Here is a 22,459-nt window from a genome sequence, read left to right as displayed (position 1 = left end):
GATTAGAAATTTTACTTCCGACTTCCGACTTCCGACTTCCGGATTACAAATTTTACTTCCGACTTCCGACTTCCGACTTCCGTTCTAGAAAAAATCACTTCCGCGCAACTCTGGTGGGAACATTTTTTCTTCAAACGAAGTTATGTTTCGAGACTAAAACTTCGTTTCTGATTCAAAAACTACAAAATACGGTCACACGGTTTCCGGTTGTGCTCATTGACACAAAACACACGTTTGTTTCAACTAGCATACCGTTTCGATATTTATCATTTCGTATTTCATTGAGACTATAAGACGCTTTCAAATGAGAATCAGTTTCAGCATTTCGGTGGCCCCCTACTCGTTAAAACTTGAGTTATTTCAAGCTCTACTCAAACCGAAAACATTTATTTTTCGTTTCTGGAAACAGCGACCTACATCAGAACTCTCTTAATCCAACTGACCAGATATCAAACCCCAAATCCTTTTGTCATCATTTATTCTCTTCCTTTTCCAATCCTATTTCTGTTCCCATTATCAACATTTCTTTTGTGTGCAGTAAATGGGTTCTCAAATGGACACCCACGGAGAAAAATTCAAATATGTTTTGTCTCCCACGTCCTCTTCTTCTTTCTTTCAAAAGAAGAGAAAAGCGGAACGTCTTCGTCACTGTCTGCTCAAATGGAAATGAAGTCATTGACACTCTTATTTCCACTAATGTATTTTTAAATGGGGTGGTGTCTTCCAGAAGAGAATGAGAAAATCGTACTAGTCGCGTACGGATTTGGTATTCTGAATGAGATGTGCACATTTATTTTTAACTGGAATCATCTCACATCATCTTCTTTTCGGATAATTTTATTTCTGAATTGGTCAGTTACTTCCTGATTATTTCTATGAGTAAATGTAGTTTCCATTCAAAAATAGGACAAATCGGAGTGCAACAACCAAGTCAACAAACAAAATCCTACAAATTTGAAAAGCTAATCCGACTTGTCACTTCTTATAACTTTTTTACATTTCAGATCCAACAAGTATCTTGTCTAGTCGTCTATCTATCATGACGTGGCATTCAGACGATTTATTTATTCAAAATGAATCAACGAGATCATGAACGTGAGAGACAAGAAACTCTTTTGCTCTCTTTTTATCTAATATTAGATTCCTGCAAATCTTAAAAAGTTGAGTCGGAAAAGCTCAAAAGTTTAGGAATCTTTAGTCTACGAACTTTTAAAGTTAAAGTGGAGAAAACATTCTGAATACGGTGGAGGAAAAATTCGGCTCTAAGTACTTTTAGGAAACTGTTCCAAACGTTGAAAGGCATTGAATTCCTTAAAACAGCTTCAGTTGAAAATCCAGCTTATCCTTTACCTTTAGACATCACCCTTTAGCTTTGAAGTTTTCACATTCCAGACGAATCAAAAATCTCTTCATGTTGATATTAGGGTAAAGAGCATCAACTTAAGCAAATGAGAGGATACAAATTGATGTATCTCAATGAGTTAAATATGAGATCTCAAAATGATTCTATAATGTTCGAACTCACATGAGTCATATGGTGTAGAAATAGCCTGAAACTCTCTTTCAAATCGCCCAGTTTTCTGATCACACTGCATCATCAGCTTATGTATCTGAATAGATTACTTCCTATTTCCCCAAAATACAGCAATTTTCATGATCATAGTTCCAAAATCACTCTATTCGCATATTTTCACATAGTGTCTTGATGGTATCATCATTCTAATCATATCCCAAAATGATCAATCTCAGACACCCATCCAATTCTCTCTCTCTCTCTGAATAAGCCACAAATCTTTTTTGTCCGGGTGGTCAAAAAGAGCTTTTGTGGAATTCAGACACTAAATATTTCTAATTTTCTTTTCGTCTCCAAGTATTCCAATTGCCCATTGAGAACTTGATCAACTACATTTATTTTTGTAAATGTTGAAATTTCGTAAATACTACGCGTGAAAGTTTTCCACCAAACAAAAACTTTTATTCGGGGGAAAATATTGCCTGGCACCAAACTTCCAGTGCCTAAAATGTCGATGTCACCTTAAGTGTGTCTGATGTGGGAGGTATGAATAATGGTAGTATACAACTTTGATTTATTGCTTTTTAGTTGTCTCAAGTGGTCAGACATCTTCTCATGACGTGGAATATGATTTAGATGCTCAGGTGACCTGTGGATGTATACATCTAATAATAGGGTGTGGGTGAGAGCAACGATTTCACGAGAAGTCGTTAAGAAAACCACACGAAAGAGCAATAAGACGTCGGGGTTGATGGAGATGTTGGCCCAGATTTAGAATAGAAACGTGGGGGAGTTTTTATGGGTTTCTGGGAAAGGTGTGGATTTACGATTTGGTGGAAATGAGGCTTCTAGAGGTGGAAACCAGTTATTTTTGGTCATCGACTATCTGGAACGGATGTCTTTGCATTGGAGAAACAGTTGTGGATGGAGGGAGGAATGAGATATTCTGAGCTCATTCGATCTTCGAGAATGGTATATCTGATTTGATAACATACTGGAAGAATTCCGAAGATGCCACTTTTCAAGGTGAACTCGGGTTCAACGAATTTGGGTCCCTTCAATCAACCATAGGCAATTACTCTTCACGGTTGGGCAGACCAAGAGCTTGTACAGGCCGTCCGAGATTGTACTACTGTGCCATCACAAGTAACTTCAAATTATTCAACCTTCGATAAATGCAACAGACCAATTATACAAGCTACTGTATCACCACTTTAACTTCCCTATATCCAGAACTAGTTCCTGCCTTTTCACCTGTTCCTTCCTTATGGAAAAGCACGAACGCCCCCTACAAATTAAAGATTTTAATATATTCCCATCATATTTGAATATCTAATTTCACGCATGATATGATATCACCCAAATTGGTTTTTTCCTCTATCAATTTCCAATTAAAACATCAATTATTCGATTCTCAATATTTTCTCATTCAATCAAACACTTTCTTTCCACGTCACAAGTTGACCCGTAATTAGGAAAACGTGTACTTTTGGTCGTGAAACAAATTGTACTTTGTCCCAGTCAGAACATAATTGGCACCTTCTACAGAAGTCTGATCAAGTAAGAACAAAAAATGCAAGTTCTAATTTTGTTCGGAATGCTCCTCAGACTTTTTACTATTTTATACATCTGCAAAACTTGTTACAATTTTTTTCATACAACTGTAAAGTTATGAGAAATCAGCTGTCGCTGACCATCACACAACAGAATTCAGGTGTCCCAACATCGCAAAAGTTGTTGTCTTTTATACTTCTAGCACCTTTTGGTTGACCAGGATCAAAGGTGGAAATGTTTACTCACTCGATCTTATGACGTTGTTTATGTTGATCTGAAGAGATTGTATTTATGACAAATGACTCGGAAATTGTATGCAATCAAAGAGTTTGAGACTAGGTCAGAATTGCACGACTTGCTCAAATTTTCGATTGTTTACTTGGTACTTTTGACTTGGAATGAATACGGAAATTGTCTGTTTCTAACATCACAAAGACTTCAAAATCAACGAATGATTCAGAAGTGTTTCATGGAGTTTCGGGTATAGATTTAATGAGTCTGAGACTGTTTCGATACAAATAGCTCTGCGTCTAATGGCGGGCATTCAACCAATTTCTTTATTTATGATCACATTTTCTTTCTGTGAGTAAATGCCTCCGAATACTTTCAACTTATTATGTTCAAATGCCATTAACTTTGCAGAAATAGTATCCTGATATTCGTGTAACGTCTGATGTGTTTCTCAATCTCGCCCGTTTAAAAATGTTAATCTCAAGCAGTTGATAGAACAGTCTCTAGTTCGAAAACTGTTTCCGTGTTCCACCAAATCCAAAATAATCCTTGAAACCAAACACGAGGTTTTTCAGTCTATTCGATCAAAAAATCTTTAAAACATGCCTCTTCCAATACACAAGATCTTAAAATTGCGACGTCGTATTGGATTATCTCCCTTCAGAAACATCTCTTTACTTATCCGTTAGTTTGATCAGTTTGTCTACCAAACCGAGCCTAATAAGTACATTAAATCCATCAATCCTTACATTCAAATTTCAGATTTAAATCTCATCAAACCCTCAAAAATCCTTTCTGAAAAGCTCTTTACCATAGTTCTTGTCACACTTTCTTGTGTATTTCCGGATTCGAAATTCCAAAATCACTGTATAATTCTATTCCTTTACCATTCTCCCCTTTCCGAATTTCCATTCGTATTTCTCATACTTTTCCCCTTTTTTCTCTGTTCTTCTCCTCTTATCCCTACAATTAGAGCCGTCGAGAGAAAATGGGCGGAGTCTTGCTCCAAAACAAAGCTCCGCCTTCTTTTCGAGGCGTCTTCTCCACTTCAACCAACCCATATAAAACTCTTGATTCAGACGTCTTCTCAACTATTCTGCTGGTATAATCTGATACAAAACATGCTCCGTTCTACATTTGTACTTGCTCTTCTTATCCTTTCAATCGTTGGACTCATGCAATGCCAACCAATTAGCCAAGGTGAGTATCGGTTGGGGTTTTTGGCTTTGAAGTAGCGCTAGAATTATGAATTTTAGTTAGTTAAAAAGCAGGGAAGCAAAACATAGTTCTATGAGTTATGAGTACTGTCCTAGGGCTTAATATCTTTGTTGAAACTATCAGATAAACACTCCGTATACATTAATAGCTAAATTACTATCTAACCGTCAAATCTATCTTCACTGTGTACCCATATAATAAAATTTCATTTTGTTTCAGACAACAACCTATACGGTTACAATGAACTTGAGGAAGCCGAAGCCCCATACTTGATGAACCTTCTGAAACGAACGGCCGTATTCTTCCCAAGTGGAAATCACGACAAAATGATCAAAGCGATTCTCAAATCAAGAAGATATTAAGATTACAGTACTACGTCCAGATTGTTTTTATTTTGAAAATATATTTATTTATCAATTCTTCAAGCCCACATTCACTTCTCAATTTTTCTTCTTGTTAAGTCGTATTTTTGTGCTCCCAGACTCATTACAAACCACACCCACCATCTCTGCCTTATGATTGAATTTTTACTTGGAATGTCCCCTTTAACTGTAAGATACTCGAGAACATTCGGATGTTCAACCGCCCCCCCCCCAAATTGTTATTTCATTTCAACTATATAATAGTTGCTTCTCTTCGATTTGTGTTTAATAAAACGTCTTAATATTTTTCAAATCTTGTATCCAAGTCTTTCAAACCGGAAATTGTTCGACGACGTATCCGAATCACTTGAGCACGAATTTCCGATTGAGTTTCATAGTACATAGCTATCAAGATTTACTTTACTACTTTTGAAACCTCTTCTTCCCTTCCCATCATCACGTCATCTCATCCGGAGAAATCGGTCACGCCAATTGATCATTCCGGAGAAAACGACGCGGATGGCTCGGCTTCTCGACATTTTTGAAATTGAGAAGGGGCAGATGAGAAGGCGATAATTCACTCCCTCGCACTATTGTTGTGTCTGCAAAATGAAGAAAAAGCTGAGAAAGAAATAGACAAATGACAAATTAAACTCGTGTCGAAACGTCCGAATTCTGAATACACAAGTACTCTGGTGATGGAGTCATGTGGTGACGGCAAAATTGGGTTCAACTGGGTCAACAGACTCATGACATCACTACCGTAATCTTGATTGAAATTGGGTCTTTTAAGTTCATTCAGGAGCTGATGAAGTTCAGAGAGATATGGAGAAAGGTTTAAGGCTTCGTTATGTTTCTCTTTTGCTCCAATGTTCTTACTTTCGGTTTCAAATCCATCCGAATCACATACAAAATGCCGAAAGTTTCGTGAAAACGAAAGTTCAGTTCACGTACTTGGTACGACCAAATTAACCAGGGGAGCTCCAAGCGAGTGCAAAAGATTTCAGGATATCGAAATAGTTTTCACCTAGAAGTTCTTGAATAGGAATCTAAGATACTAGTCAACTTTGAGACTTAGAGGCCATCAATCCAGAATGTCATGATTCTAGAACCCTACATCTGTAGCTATGTTCGTTTTTAAGGCTGAGAAAAACTCATTTTCAACAGACTGCTTCTAGAAGAATTGATTTTAAAAACTAATTATAATATGAATTGAAATGTTGAAACAACTATTAAAGACTACATTCGATATTAAATAGTTTTCTGAACTCATGAGTTGTTTATGTTTTTTTATCCATCTGAATGGCCATTTCCAAGTAAAACGTCCCTCGTCAGCAGTACTCACTTCTTTTCTTTCAGTTAACATGCTCAAATGTTTTCTGGATTAATTCAGTTTAACGCCTTAATTCCATATTTTTAGAAATCTGTTTACAGTATGCAGAAGATTCAGATCAGAAACTCAAACTCAGAGCTGATTAAATGAGAATCGTAGTGAGTTTTGACTGAAAAAGAGAATTTTGGTAATACTTTTAACAGATCTTTTAAAGTTGACATAGAAAATATTATACGGAATCAAAAACATTCAGAACTTGATTTTTGATTTACAGTAATTCCCTCGGAAACTTATTTTATGTCTTCTCCGAGTTCAAACCAAGAAAATCTATTTTTTTCCCATAGATCGGAAGTTTTAAGGACACCTTCTTTCGGATTCGGTTTATGTCTTGATCTTCACTCTTCAAATTACTACGTGATGCTAAATTCTATTTCCTCATTTCATCATTCTTCGTAGTTATATTTATAAATGGTGTATATTTTCCAATGAATGAATGACTGAAAGTCATGATTGGTGAAACCTGTGAAAACGGAACAAAAATAAAGATGCAATGAGTTGTTAGTTGGAAATGGGCTCACTACGGTAGCTTAATTCCAAACATCTCTTTTCCGTACCACTTTAACAAATTTCCGAACTTTAGCCGTCAGTTGTTGCTCACTGAATGAATAATCCAGACATGTTTTCACTGAAAACACGTGGATTATCAGCCATAAGTACAGTGTCAGCCTTATCATTCCCTGTCATCACCCGGATTGCAGATTTTTAAGTCTTAAGAATGGTCAATCTTTCAGCGGAAGAAGGAGATATATGTTATCTGGTGGATGTGATAGGAGGGTGAATAGAAATGAAAGGATTAGGGGGTTAGAAAGGGCATGAAAGTAGAGAATTATAAATAGAAGGATGTGTATGAACGATGTTTGATTGAAGCCAGTTTTTAAATCAGAAAGATTATGACCTCAAATCTCAATCTTAGCTTCGGAAAACGTGAATTGTGTGCATTTTTGTGCAGAACAGAATATCCCGGTAATCATATTTGCAGATTTTAATCAGGATATTACGATTTTCAGATTGTAACCGATTATCTGCTGTACTCAGAAGACCCAAAAAACTATCCGTTAGAATAGGGAGCCGAGAAGAGAATATGAATCATCGAGTCGTTTTGAACTTTTGGAAAGTGGTTTCCTGAATACTTCAAGCCAAATTATTCCGTTCGTTCGTTCCTGACTAAAAAAAACAAGGCGACCAATTAATTCCTGTTGGTCTCGTGCCTACGCACGTTTTTATTTTCAGACTACTCGACAATGAAAAGCAGAATATCCAGACATCCTGACAATGATCTCACTTCCTCTATTCTTGAATTGGAATAGAAATGGGGAAATGTTGTAGAACGTGTTCGCAAAAAGGGAGTTTTAGTGATATCTTGATCAGAAATTCTACTTCAAATGAATATCTTACCAGAGTGTGGATGAACACCGTGAATGAGCTTATTAAGCATCGCAGAACCGTTGTGCGAACAATTGCGTCTGAGGTAACTCGGTTGTTGAACATTGTAAAAATACAATTGATTTTTTTTTCTCTGAACAGATATGATTTCCCAAATGACAGACATGCTTTTCCAAATGTACTCAATTTTATTGCTCGAAAAGTTTTTCTTGAAATTGCCGCGCCCGGGCGCCGGTCCCCCAACGTCTGCAAACACACTGACGCGCAAATGCAGAGAAATTAGATGATTTTTTTTGGTGAAAATTGTTTCGAAGTTTTTGCAATTTTGATCAATCCTGGCTTTATCTTTGATTTTTCTTTCTTCGTTCGCTCTTTGTTTGTTTTTCTGCTGTATACGGTGTACGAAAGTCTGCAGCTGAAATGTCTGCCGACACTGAAAATGACGCCGTCTCGTGATTCTAAGTGCAATTCGAATAATTTTTTTTTCTTCTTTTCTCCGGCTTAAAAGAAAACTGTTCATTTTTTTCTCATTTCAGACTTTCTCAAACATTGATTCAATCAATAAAATGGGTGATAACCTGGTGTACGCCGGTGAGTTGCAGATTGACGGCTGAAATAGGCCTAAAATGATAAAATGTTTCAGTTCGATCAAGTCAAGGCTTCTACCTGAAGCGTGGGTTGGGCACAGACGCAGTAACAGTTTTTGAGCAGAACAAGTGAGTTACCTACGATATCGTTCATAGTATAAAAACGTCATGAATTGTTTCAGTAGTTCAAAAGAAGTTGCTTGCAATGTATTCGCCTACAGTAACAACGGACAGCTGTTCGCCTACTGCGATAATCAAGTGTAACACATCTCGTTTGATTAAACACAGATAAATATAATTATTTTCAGAACACGGGTATTCGAGATCGCCACAAACAAAGAAGTCTTATGCCTTGAACTGAAAAGAACTAGGAAGATTCTGTTCTCGCCCAAGGACAACTTTCTGCTGACGTTTGAGCCATGGGCAATTTATGGCGCAAAGGTGTGCCGATTCTTTCGAATTTCAAATCATCGCTCTTTTTTTAGACCTCAGAAAACCAAAAACCAGAACCGAATGTTCGAGTTTACAGTCTTGCAGACGGTAAGCACGTCTCCACTTTCTCGGCTCCTAAAGAGGTTAGTCCAGTAGTGATTTGTACTGCAACGGATTCGAAATATGAACTTTCAGTCGTCGTGGGAGCCTCAGTTTTCTGATGATGAAACGCTGGCAGCAAGAATGGTCGGAAGCGAAATTTTCTTCTACACTAACATGTCTTTTGGTACTTTATTCATACTGTAACTATTGATTTCAAAATTGGATTTTTATAGAACGTTATGATCACAAACTCGTGGAGAAAGGTGCCACAAGCTTCGCGTTGAGTCCTGGATCAGCTCCAAATCATGTCGCTGTTTACGTGCCAGCAGTTTCATCGAATCCGGCTCGTGTGCGTGTTCATAAAGTCTCCGCCAGCTTCCCAGTCGTCGCCAATCGCACTTTCTACAAATCCGACAAGGCTGTTGTTACCTGGAATCAACGTGGAAATGCACTCCTGATTTTGGCATCTGTTGATGTCGATAAGACGAATCAATCCTACTACGGAGAACAAAGTGTTAGTAAAAGGTTGAAATTTAGTATTTTTAATCAAAAATTTTCAGCTGTTTCTGATCAATATCCAATCCGGAGACTCCGTGATTGTTCCACTGGAAAAGCAAGGACCAATTTACGCAGCGAAATGGAATCCAAACGGACGCGAATTTGCTGTTTGTTACGGTTACATGCCGGCGAAAGTGACATTCTATAACCAAAAAGGAGTTCCAATCTTCGATCTTCTCGAAGGACCCCGAAACGATGTTTTCTACAATGCCTTTGGAAATATCGTTTTGATTTGTGGTTTTGGCAACATCTCGAAGGGAAAAATGGAGTTCTGGGATGTGGAAAACAAAAAAGAGATCATCTCTATTGAAGTCCCGAATACAACACTCTTCGATTGGGCTCCTGACGGTCAGCATTTCGTCACGTGTACCACCGCACCACGTCTCCGTATCGATAACTGCTACCGCTTCTGGCATTATACGGGTCGGATGCTTGCTGAGACACATTTCGACTCTCCAAAGGAAGAACTTTGGGAAGTGAGGTGGCGTCCAATGATGGGATACAACAAGTTCGCTATCAAGGAGCTCACCAAGACCGACAAGATGGCTGCTGGACTCCCCATCAAGAAGAAGGATGCGTCTCATCCATTGAACAACGTACCAGCTGGAGCTGTACGTCAAGCTGGTGCTTACATTCCACCTCATCTCAGAAAACCGCTAGGAGGTGGTGGATCAGCAGGACCTCCAACAGCTGTCCCAGTAGCTCCAACAAATGGTAACCAAAATCAGCGACCACCACAACGTTTCAACGCAAACGGAAACGGGAATGGAAATGCTCCTCAACCATTCCGACCACAACAATCAGAACAGGACCGAAAACTCTTCCAGCTTAAAAAGAAGGTTGAGGAGATTAAAGTTCTCAAAGTATGTTTTCAAAAAAACTGCCCTGCACAAATACATTAATGTAATTTCAGCAAAAAGTGGCAAACGGTGATCACCTTCAACCAAATCAATTGGACAAGATTAAGCGCGAAGAAGAGTATATCGCTGATATCGCCAAGTTGTCAATTTGAGGCAGCCTATTTTTCCTTCTACATAATTTCTTCCCTTTTTTCTCTTTCGACTTGACTTTGACTTACATCTTGTTTCATTTCCGATGAGTTTCAGACTTTAACTATTCGAGTGAAATTTGAAATTTTCCCCAGTTGTTTATCTATTTATTCCTTTTCTCTATGTGTTTTCTTCTCTTATTATGATTGTTTATTTCTTTATTTATCATCGTCATAATATGAGCTCCCGTAATAAGAGTAACAAAGATAATGTTCTTAAAAGCAAAATAATTAGGAGCTGTTCGTTTCGATGCTCTTCTCTCGTTTGACGTAGTCAGAGATTTCCTGGCGAAGTTTCGGATTGCACTTTGCATAGATGAGAATGCGAATAGCAGAAGATATCATGTAGCAGATTGATACGGTGTCGGATAATACTGAAAAGAAAACGAAACATTCAGGTTTGATCATATCGAACTCACCGATATAAAATGTACTGGATTGTGAACTGTCAACTGAATCATACAAGTAAGAAGGATCAAATCTTTCGAGAATTGTCAAGAACAAATGAACTCCATTGCAAACCAAGTATGAAGTGACGATTGCCAACATCGTGTAAATGGCATTACGGAGTTGGGAGCGTTTGCTTCGAGATGATCTGGAAAACAAATAGTTGAGTAGAAATCAAAACAGGAGGTAGAGATAGAAGGAGATTATAACAAGGCAAGAAGATATCGGTTGCCACGTTTAGAAGTTCACTCCGAGTTCAATTTTCAGAGAAATTGGGTCAATGATTCCGAGAAGTTGAAAGAAGAAGAAGAAGAAGTTAGAAGAGGATTACAATATGTGTACTACTATATTCTCGGCATTTCGCGAGATATTCATTCCGTTTACTCACTCCCTGAGTGCCAATACAAAAGTATGGAATATTGATGGTCGATGACGTGGCATATCCACATCAACCGAACAATCAATATCGTCGTCTTCTGCATCCTCATTTTGCACAATTTCAGATGATACCGCAACCGAACTGCACGTTTTTTGTTTTCATGGTTCAAGGATAGGAAAGAGCAACTCCTTTTTGTGGAGCACAGACACACATTGAGCACACTTCTTACCTGTGAATAAGAGATTCTTTGATGACGTCGGCGGCTACTTGAAGAAGAACATAATTCTCTGGAAGATTTCCTTGAACGAATGATGCTTTTTTAACTTCTGTTGTTGTTCCGGCGCTCCGTAGAATTGGATACATCTGAAAATCAACGGAAATTGGTTATTTGGATATAGAAGACGAAAAAAGAATATTTACATTTTCTCTTTTCTCCGCAACCAATCTTTTGATAATTGTGAAGTTGAGAAGAAGAAGTACCACGAATGGAAATATCATCTGAATTGCTGTGATAACGTGAAAATCGTATATCTCATATGCTTCTGTAGCTGCAAAAGAAGTTCCAGCCACCGATTCACTTCTAAAGTAATCATCACAACCCGGGAATGTTTTGACCTGAACACGAGTATAATTGCTATGCATCAAACTTCTGAATCCACTTACTTTCATTGCATAAAGAACTGGAAATCGGAGAGCTACGGAGAAAAACCAAACGAAGATTACAGTGACAATTCGTCCTCTTTCGTTGAATATCGCTGAGAACATTTGTCTGAAATAAGTGGGTTATAGTTCTGAAATAGAGCAGAATCAAACCTTCTCGGTTCACTGCAAGTCCATAAATATCTCTCAAAAGTAATGAGAATGAGAATGAACGGTATCGCGAATTGAACGACTTTGGCGATGAAGAAAACAGGGACAATGTATCGATGATAAAGGAAGAAGAGCGCCTGAAATACTAATCTGAATGAGAGGTTTGGGGAATAAAATTAAAAGTTAGTCAAGAGAACATCAGGTCAGTTAGTGAGAGATTATTAGATGAAAACAGTTATTTGACAGAATCTAGACTAGAGTTCAATGAAGTACTGAATTACCGTATTCTTCCTATACCAAATTCCAGCGTCAACACCGAATAACAATGTATACGTTAAACAAATCAAACAGTCACATGTGGCAAGGGTAGCAAGAAATATGGAAGAAGGAAGAGATCGACGGAATACTGCCATCAGAAGCTGAAAACATCTTCTTATCAGGATCAGATTTAGATTGATTTCATTACCAAATTAGCAAAAACTCCAAACAATGCGACAGTTGTACATATAGTAATAATAATGAATCTCTGCGTCGAATATCCTTCATACAGTCCACAAATCACTTCTTCTTCCTCTGCACTCATCAGTTCTGTCGTTGTGTCCATTCTCTGGAAAAGAAAACAGTTTTCCCTTTTAGCGGAAAATTGAAAGAATAGAAGACGGGAATATTGTTCGAAATACTTCTAAGAAGAAGTGAAATTGATCTGTTAGAGCGTGAAATGATGACGAACAGACAGTATTAGGAATTTATGAAAAATGAATAAAACGGAGAAAAAAGAGGAAAAGAATGAGACAATTTCAGGAAGACTCGGGAACATATTCTCAATTGAAATGGAATGTCTGGAAAAAGGGAAGAATCGAATCGAATTATCATGAAAAAAACGAAGGAAGAGCAAAAAACACAAAAATAAATTTCTCAACTAGAAGGGGTCTATCTCTAGGAATTAGGGAGCAACAGAGAAATGAAAGATAGTTTTTAGAGAACAATTGGGGGAAGTAAGAAAAATACCTGAAATGTCATAGATTTCTGGTTTCAGATAAAGATTGGTTATTCAAATTATGTCAAACTAAAAATGAAAAACTTTATGTGACTCTTCTTCTACACATTCCAAAATTCCACAAAAAGGTTATTGTATCCGAAATAAAATGCTCATTGACAATTAGTGTGTCTAATGTAGACACAGTTCTTTTTTCCAAGTCTTGATTCAAATTTTTATACCTTCTGAAGTCAGGTAACCAGTGTACTCTAAATACCGAAAACACATGAATTGACTTGGAAACTATAACTATAACATAAAACAGATTTATCTGGATATTTGGTGAAATCCAGAACCTTTCATTTTCTAGAAACCGAATTGCAGGTGGCGAAAATAGCTGGAATATAAAGAGAAGTTCGCAATTTTTTCTCTCTTTCTTGACACAAAAAAACAAGAGACAAAAAAAATGGAAAGAGAGAAAAAGAAGAAGAGTGGTGACGGACATGGTAATTAGCAAGTGGTGAAGTCATGTCATTTACGCAAATCAAAGAGGTCTCCGGAGAGTTGAAGGTGGAAGAAAAAAGAAGAAAAGGAGAAGAGGTTTAGTCAAATGAGAAGAAATCATGAACTTTTTCTAGCGTCATTTGGAAAATCGAGAGATCAAGACATGTGGAAAATTGAACAGTTAGATATCACTCAGGATCTTCTTTCTTTTAATCTATTTAACTTGATGCCCTCAAAATATTTCATTCTAAAGTTTTCAAAGAGCATCGAAATGACATGTGGACCATTAACTTCACAGGTGAGATAGATTTCATAATGCTCACAGGCGTGACTCAGAGCAATTCGAAAGTCTTTCAGGCAATTTGGAACGTCGTATTTATACTGGTTTTCAAACTTACAAAAAATGAACATTGGATGTGGTTTTCTCTGAAAATCAATGAAAATCGACAACTTTTCACACTACTTGACGAATGGACGGAGTAGGTGGAAAATGATCAAACACATCTGGCAAATTGATTCGAATGATGCTTTTATTGGCATCTTTTCGATTATAAACTATGAGATTTCAAATAAACTTTTTCAATTTTATTTTCAAAAACCATCAAACCGAAAAGGATTACTGTAGGAGTCCGAGAGTGACTGAATAATCAGAAACAAGAAATTGGTAAAGTAAAAAGTGCAAGAGATGAGAAAAGATGGAAAGATGGTCATCGAAAGTACTTAGAAAAAAGTAGAAGAGAGACAAAAAAGTGATTGAAACACGGGGTGTAATTGACTTGAATTCTCTTTTCCTCTCCTCTATGGAGCACCTCAAACCAGAGACTCCGCCCACTTTTTGTTCCCTTTTCTCCATGAAAAAAATGAGGAATCGGTTGTTTTACTGAGATAAAGATAGATTGGTAAGATAACTAAGAAAATGAAATTTGAAGCTAAGTCGTCATAATAAATGAACATTTAGATAAAATAAAAGTTACCTTTGAAGTTTGATTTAATTCTCTATGAAGATTTAAAAAACTGAGAACCGAAAAGTTAACCGGAAGAGAGGAAGTCATGTCAACTTGAAAGTTCGTTTCCCTTTGTCACAACAAAATCTAATAGAAAGGTTGATTAGAAAATACTCTTCGTGCAAACAAAAATGACGGGATTTTTTCCTCATTTGTGCAAGTTTTTCCTCCTGAAAATCCCAAATGAAGACAAGGAATGAGAGGACAAAACTAGAAAAACTTCTATTTTTCTTGGACAAAAGATCTACTGCGGAAATTGGGGTGCGAGAATTTTGTGGGTTTAAGAATGATTATTGCAAAAAGAGTAAAACTTATAGAGTTACAGTAGCAAAATCTAAGGAAAAACAACAAGGAAAAGGAAGTGAGAATATCATCCAAAATAAGAAAAGGTCACTGGAAATCTTATTATTTTCAGTGCAGAAAGTTCAGGATTCTGATGAGATTCAGCGAGATGAAATCATTTGAAAACTTGATTAAAATCTTTTGAAAATATTTTTAAATGTCAAATGAAATTAAACTTCTCTACAAATTTCCTGCGGGAGACAAGTACAATATCGAATGCTGAAAATAAAAATCAAAACATAAGTAGAAGTGTTCAACAACAGTCTAGTAACGAGGAAGTCCAAATTTTACAAAACGTATTAAGTTTTTCAAGATTGAACAACGGGGTTTTTTCATTTCCTTCCGATGTATTTCTACATTTTCAGCACGTATTTCAAGTATTTTCCGTCTAGAGTAAGCCAAAAATATATCGCAATTCTCCAACTTCCTGAAAAAACGTGGTGCTTTAATGTTTTCATATCTTGAAACACTTGAAGGGATAACTTTCAACAGTAACTTCGGATTTGTACCCCCCTTCAGCCTAGAAATGACGTGATGACATTCTCAGTACAAAAACTTTCAGATATTTTCAGACTGAAATGCCCTTGTCTCCCACAGGGACGACACTCGCCTTCATGTCATTCAGAACGCAACAATTAGTCTATTCCGTTTTTTTTCTTCCTCCAAAGTAATTGGCTGTGAATGTGACTTCTTTTCCTTATTTTCCGGAGAACAAAGCACACGTAGGTGGGCTGAAGGCAAAGGAGTAGGTGGAAAGTCGAAGAGTTTTAATTAAGAAAGAAAAAAGAAGAAATTTGTAGAGGGAGGACACGGACACACACTCACAAAAATGAACAAGAATCCGATTATGAGAAGAAGAAGGAAAAGGTGCTCGATGAGCTTGTCACATACATTCAGAGACAAAACAAGACAAGAAAACGCGGAAAGAAACGCTAAAGATGAGGGCTCCGGAGAGAGTTTGCGGATGAGAAGAAGAACCAAATGAACATTCATCACTTCTTCTTTTTTGTCGACTCCAGACTTTTTCTCGTTCTTTGTTTTATTATTATTTCCTGGCTAAATAGATCAAAAATACTTCAGTTGGTAGGTGTTTCAGGTGTTTATGGAATCTTTTTAGAAGCCTTTTTGACAACAAACACAGGAGGGACTGTTTCAGATCAAAACTATACCTAACTTCTTATCGTTACTCATAGATATTAGAGGTTGTGAAAACAAGCTTCTTGGGGAATTTATCTAGACTTAAACCTCTCAAAATACAGCCAAAATCATTGTTTTCATTGGAAATTGTCTTGGGAAAATATTCGAAATTTTCTAGCACTGTACTCACGGCGACAGGTGATTTTCTTTTTAAAAACAATAGCTTTTTCAGAAAGTGACTTATCAGAGAATTACTAAGATATTTTATTATAGAAAAGAATGGAAATACAAATGAAAACTCAATCAGACACCGAATATTTCACGTTCTCACTATGCGATTCAGAAAACGAACAAAGCCTGATATCAATATTTAGATCTATCTGCTACAGCACCTCCCCCAGCTCTCTGAAGCAGTAAATTCTCACGTATTTCTCGTGTTTTCTCTCATAAAAATAAAAAAGAAAACAAAATGAAAAAGTCGGCAAAGATATGTAGTTGCGATATCAGAACGGGCATTGGTAGACACTAAAATATAGAGTATAGATAGGAAAAAGATAGACAGAACACCCCATAAATGTACACAAATATGTCCCAAGAGGTTGATGAAAATGGCGGAGTGCGGTGAAGAAAAAGGAGAAGAAAGAAGGAACAAAAAGAGGACGAAGATGGTGAGTGAGACCGGAGAATGAGCTGAAACGTGACAGACAATTCCAGAAGAAAACATAGATGAGGATACGGTAGTAGGCATTTTGAAATTCAAGAAACATGAGAATGCAGAATTGAATTTGTTCGCTAATGGTTTTTTGAGGAAGAACATTCGAAACAGGAGATTAGAAATTAGAAAAAGAAAATGATTTGTGACGAATCGTTTCAGCTTACTTGTAGACATCCAACGTATTCCACTTCAAAACTGTGACAAATTGAAAACATTGTCTACGTCTAGTATCAACATTTGTCGGAGCTAATTAAATAACGATTCAAAAATATTTCAAAACGTTCAAAAAACTTAGTGAAAAAGTTCCCAGTTTCTGTAGTTCGAAGGTCCCAAAAACGTGATTTTCAACAAAAAATGTCGTACAAATGAATTAAACAAAGTAGTGTCCCACCACCAAGTGTGCTTTGTGGGTTTAGGTGGAATATATTGAAAGTTCTGAGAGACTTGTGAATAAAATATGTGACGAACTGACGCGGAAGTTTCGAAACAGAAGAAATGTGTATTCTAGTACTCCGGGGGTGTTATAATACAAATTGAAAGTCGGAGGCTCTCTATGAAAATACAATGGAAACCTTCTATTCCAATCTTTTGAAAAACCAAGAAAAGAATTTAGAAATTCGAATAAAACCGATTTGGTCTATCCACTTTGAAGTAAGTCCTCCTTCGCCTCCTCCGCCTGACGATAAATGAAAATAAACAGAATTTCGGAATTGAATCGGAAAAAGAAGAAAAAGATCTAAATTGTCTTTGAGAGTTTAGAGGATTATCCCCATTGAGTTTAGATTGAAAATTTAGAAAATGAGAAGTTTAGAAGAGGGAATCTGAAAAAGTAAACTATTGGAAAAAAAGAAAACGAAGAAGAGTCCATGGAGCAAACATGTCTGGAGAAAGGGAAAAGATCAGTTTTTGAGAAAGGACAATAAAGTACTGTCAACTATCAGTCGAAGATCTGAAATTCTTAAGTAAACTGATTCATTGTCAGCTGTCTATTGTCAAATCTGAATCTCCGGAACAACAATTTCCCCTCACTTTAAAGAGAGCCATATCGATTTATCGTAGCGATGTATGAAATCCACTAGGTTTCCAAAGCTGATTATCAACGTACTTCTGAATTTTTGTTCTTAGATCATCCAGATTTCGCATATAACTTTTTCCTTCTGTGTCAATTGTGACGTGTCTTGACATAGATTTTGTTGTCAAACATTTGAATATATTGCGAGAGCCTAAATTGGGAAGAAGATTCAAGAGAAAATGGGGGAAAAGAGAAAGGATAAACACGGAAACACATCTTTCTAGAATGAAATCGGATGCACTTTCAGAGGGTCGAGTTTCCTCTTTCAAACGGTCAAAAATCTTGTTTGTAAGATGAATCTGACACTATTATGGGAGGTTTATTAGTGATCTTATATCCTGCAAAATTCTTGATTTGAGTGGGGGATTTCAACCTAAACTCACTCGATTTGTTGGTCTAGACCCTCTGAAATATCTTCGAAATGAGTCAGCAGGTCACGGGTGTTGACCGGAAACTTTTTGATTAATTTTGAATTGAAAGGATAGTGGATATCACGTTGTAAAGTGTGATCTGGAATCAACGGACTGATAATTCTAACTTTTAATGTCTGCGTCTCCACGCGCACTTCTATCTCTCACCCTTTGTTATTGTCACACCATTTTGACCTCTCCCGTTTGCCCTACGCCCGCGGGCGCCAATGTCTCCCGCCCCCGCACCAGTATATAAGGCCGGGCGAAAGCTCATTCGAGGCCGATCTTCTTGATCCCACCTTGTTTCCTTTTCCTTTCCCTTTACTCACTCTTGTATCCTTTATCCCCGCGCCCTCTTTATCTGTAATCTTGTTTAATAGACTAATAAACCTTTAGCAAAGCGCATAACTGTTTACTTTAGTTACATAAACACATTATTATTACTGGTAGCAGCGAGTTGCGTCTCAAATTTGAGACGTTTAAACACCCACCCACCCGCCCGCTTTCATTGATTTTTAGTGCGCTTAGGACTTTTACTCCTTTAACTAGTCAACGGGAGTGCACGCCCGTAGTTTTAGGTTAGTAATCGTAGGATTTCATTAGTAATTTAGGTAAAATTTAACATTTTGGGTTTCATTTAGGTTAATGGGAAGCGCGACTGTAAGAACCGTCTTCACCGGTTATAGTAGAAACCGCCGGGGTTGCCTAATTTCGTGAGCTCACATTCGTCGCATTCCCTACTTCCCCTCTTAACAAAATTGTTAATGCATTACAATTTTTCGGCCCGTTTAAACTCGTTATCGTTTCTCTGTCCGGTTATTCCCGCCGGCAGAGCCCCCCCCCCCTCGGTTATCCCGTTTCAGCTGGTACGAAGCACATTTGGTACTTCGACGCGCAAACAAACGACAATCTGTCATCGTCAACAGTCAAGGAATAGTTCAACGACAAGGAACATCCGCACAACGGCACGCAATCACACAAAAGGTAAATTTATTCGAGATCCTGGTACAGAGCGGTGCGGGAAGTTTGATTATGGGATGACCACCGCGTCATCTCTCAAACGAACCCACACAACTCTCAGGTCTCGCAGTTTCAATCTGTAACTGAGTGTGAAAGCATTCTCCACAACTAAAAACATTGCATTTCTGTTGTCGCGAGCACGGCCTCCAGCGAAGGCCCTCTCGATAAAAAGTGATGCAATCGCGCTCAACGGCATTTTGGCGCGAAGCACAAAAATTTTAATTTAATTATTTTTCAGACCAAGTTTTTTACTTGAAAAATATCGTTTTACGATAGGAAAGAAAGATTTTTATCATAATTCTAGCAGTATAATTATAAGAAAAACGTTTCGAATTTAAAATTGCAAAAAAATTTGATATTCGATATAATTTGGGATAAAAAGACGCAAGTCGTTTATTTGTGTAGCGAAAAGTGATATTCGTTCGTAAATTTCGTTTAGTTTCGCAGTATTGCGCCTGATTCCAAAGTCGGTGTCATCCAAATGTATATTAACTGAGAAAATGTAAGAGAAAAATAAAGAAATCAAATTTTATTATAAAAAAAAAAGAACGAAATGAAGATGTTGCGGCGCCGAGAAGTGCTGGTTCAAGAGAGAAGTGGACCTTTCTGACTCGTTCCGGTGAGCGAATTGTTTCTGTAAAATGTTCATCCTCAACTACGAAATTAGAATAAACGGAAAGACACATAAAGGAAAAATGGACCTGTCATAAAAAACATGAAGAATCCACCATCATTTGGCCATCTGGTGTCGTTGACAAGATCGAAGAAGCCAGTTGACCGTAGAGTTCTCTAGAAAGATGCTTTTTTTTTCACTATATAAAAAGTAAAAACAACAAAAAAAACAATTTATTTAGCGAAAAATCGAATGTTTGTCTTCGTTTCTTACCTTTTATGGCCTCATGAGTCATCGTAGTAGTCGCTATTGCTCGTTGTTTGAGTGAAATGTACTCCTTTCTGTAAAACTTTGATGTTGTGGCCCGTATATCGAAGAATTTACAAAATTCATAAACGGAAAGAAGAAAAATAGAAATAGTCATCCCATATAAACATTATTTTAACAAAAAAAGTTTAAAAATTTGCATGAAAACAAATAATTCCTTGTTAAAACGACGAGAAAATTAAAAATTGCGGCTGAAAAAAGCTGAAAACGCAAACGCGCTCCACTGAAAAATGGCGTTTTCCCGCTTTTTTGTTTGAATCGAGAGGGCCTTCGCTGGAGGCCGTGCGCGAGATAGCAGAATGTGATGAGACAAATTTTTCCATTCGCGATGGTCGTCGAAGTACAGCTGATCGGATGGAAAGTGAAGATATTTGCTCCGCTTCAGAGCATGAAGTAAGGTGAGAACAGCAAGCCTGTATACACAAACCCCTCAAGCAGGGATGGTCCGCAAGGTCGACACGGATATAGCGAGGTGAGAACAGCATCGTGACTGTGTCCGCTCCCCCTATAGTCACTAGGGATGACTTGCCGTAGGTGCAAGGCAGAGACAGCGCTCGGACGCGAGCATGGAAGTGGTATGTGCAAAGAGTAGAGTACATACACCCCCTTCGTAGTCAAGGGATGGTCAGTAAGTAAAAATTAGTGAGAAAAGCCCCTACACAGGCTAGGGATGGTACAAGAAGCCTCCGTTAGTGAGCAGCAAGAAGTTTGGAGACAGGTAGAAGGAAGAAACCTGTAAATTTAGCCCTTTTCAACAGGGAAAACCACGCCAGGAGTGGGTTATCAACGAAGTAGACGCGAAATGGTCGTCAGTTTCCGCTCAAGGAAGCATTTCGTCGTCGAAGTTGTTCACCAGACGCAACATCACTGTCCAATCACGGAAAACATCTGAAAAGTCTGCGGCGTTCTCTCAAAACCCCAGATTTCCAGTTATCGGCAGAGGAAATTCACCGAAAATCGATGGAGTACAGTAAAAACTTCTTTTCGGGTTACTGTACCAAAGGCGCACGAGGAACGGCGGTCGACGGGTCCCACCACGAAGAACACGCGACGCGAGCCGCGACGCCCACAGTCGAGGTAAACAACAACAATTTCGTCACTCCTATTTTCGAAACGTCGACGGCTTCAATTTTCAGCCGTTTTTCAGCGTTTTCGTCACATTTTTCACTTCTTTTGAGTTTTAAAAATTTTTCTAGCGCGTTTTCAGCCAAGTTAGAAGCTAATTTCTGCTCAAATTTAGTAAAATAGCTTGGTTTGACAATTGTTCGAATTCGGCCTAAAATTTTGCTCGTTTTTTGTTGTTAACTTTCGTCGATCTCAGCCTATTTCCGTTCGTTTTCGTCTTAAATCAGTCGCTCATTAAACACATTTCCAGGCTGGAGCGAACATCGAACAGCGAGAAAGAAGGAGGCGTAGCCGCAGGCGTGGCCACGAGCGAAGTCGGAACATGGGATGACCACCGTGTCATCCCTCCGACGAACGCTTGCGGCGCCGGCGAGGCCTCCACAGTGATTCACACCCAACCGAAGGATGCGTCGGGTGTAAACCCGAGCATCATTCAAAACCCAACCGAAGCAGGTGGTATATCGGGCGTTGGCTCGGATGCCAACCTAATTGTTACCCAATTGAAAGAGATTGGAGATATCCGAGATCTGAAAAGCCTTTCAGATACCGATGGCACATGGAAGCATCAATTGCTTGGATACACCGAGAAACCAGTCAAGGAAACTGAAGAGGACAATGGAAAAGATTCTGTCCCTCGAGTATTGACAGAAACAGCCAGAGAAGACTACAACGTCTCCGCTTCGGCAAACAAAGATCGAATAGCAACAATCGATGAGAAAACGTCAGAATACGACGAGAAAAGAGCATTTCCCACTACACGGAAGAATCTGGCAACTACATGGGATGCAGTCGAGACAATTCAAGCCGAACAACCGAACAACTTGGTATCGCGCACCGGTCAGATGAACCGAGCAATCCTCGAAGCGGGTAGAGCAAGCCAATTGGTGGATTCCCCGTCGACAAAGACCAAATGCTTAGAACGAAAGGTGATTGAAACGTGTCTCTGTTCCGGAGTTGTGGACATGGTTGGAAAATGGGATGACCACCGTGTCATTTCTCCAACTACCCCCACTTCTCCAAGAGCTCGTTCATTGTCTTCGAACCGAGGCTTACGCCCACAGATCTTACACACCCCTGTTGTCGTGAGACAGCAGGGCGTTTCTCGTGATGCGTCGGCTGCCGACATGGATTTGTCGCAGAGATTGATCGATGCTAGTGAAGGCATCATGGAGAATAGTCATCCACCCATGGCTAACA

General features: G+C 38.3%; 3 protein-coding genes across 3 annotated transcripts; 2 read left to right on the top strand and 1 right to left on the bottom strand.

Annotated features, from left to right (window-relative positions):
- Positions 1-4,419: 4,419 nt before the first annotated feature.
- GCK72_005540 (uncharacterized protein) lies at positions 4,420-4,878 on the top strand (the record flags this gene model as incomplete). The annotated part of the gene is made up of 2 exons (XM_003116899.1): positions 4,420-4,498; positions 4,736-4,878. 2 exons carry the CDS (start codon positions 4,420-4,422, stop codon positions 4,876-4,878), a joined length of 222 nt encoding a protein of 73 aa, XP_003116947.1.
- Positions 4,879-8,220: 3,342 nt separating this feature from the next.
- On the top strand, positions 8,221-10,345 carry GCK72_005539 (uncharacterized protein; the record flags this gene model as incomplete). Its single annotated transcript, XM_003116997.2, has 9 exons — positions 8,221-8,245; positions 8,298-8,370; positions 8,424-8,501; positions 8,550-8,682; positions 8,727-8,816; positions 8,869-8,959; positions 9,009-9,289; positions 9,336-10,196; positions 10,247-10,345. The coding sequence occupies 9 exons, from the start codon at positions 8,221-8,223 to the stop codon at positions 10,343-10,345; spliced, it is 1,731 nt and encodes a 576-aa protein (XP_003117045.1).
- A 267-nt stretch (positions 10,346-10,612) lies between these two features.
- GCK72_005538 (uncharacterized protein) lies at positions 10,613-12,621 on the bottom strand (the record flags this gene model as incomplete). Its single annotated transcript, XM_053725231.1, has 9 exons — positions 10,613-10,755; positions 10,801-10,976; positions 11,217-11,348; positions 11,437-11,570; positions 11,628-11,822; positions 11,871-11,976; positions 12,021-12,154; positions 12,299-12,436; positions 12,484-12,621. The coding sequence occupies 9 exons, from the start codon at positions 12,619-12,621 to the stop codon at positions 10,613-10,615; spliced, it is 1,296 nt and encodes a 431-aa protein (XP_053589425.1).
- Positions 12,622-22,459: the final 9,838 nt, after the last annotated feature.

This window comes from Caenorhabditis remanei, chromosome II, assembly GCF_010183535.1.
Source record: "Caenorhabditis remanei strain PX506 chromosome II, whole genome shotgun sequence".
Classification (NCBI taxonomy): domain Eukaryota; kingdom Metazoa; phylum Nematoda; class Chromadorea; order Rhabditida; family Rhabditidae; genus Caenorhabditis; species Caenorhabditis remanei.
The sequence above is the reverse complement of the archived record's forward strand: the minus strand, read 5'-3'. Positions and strand labels throughout refer to the sequence as shown.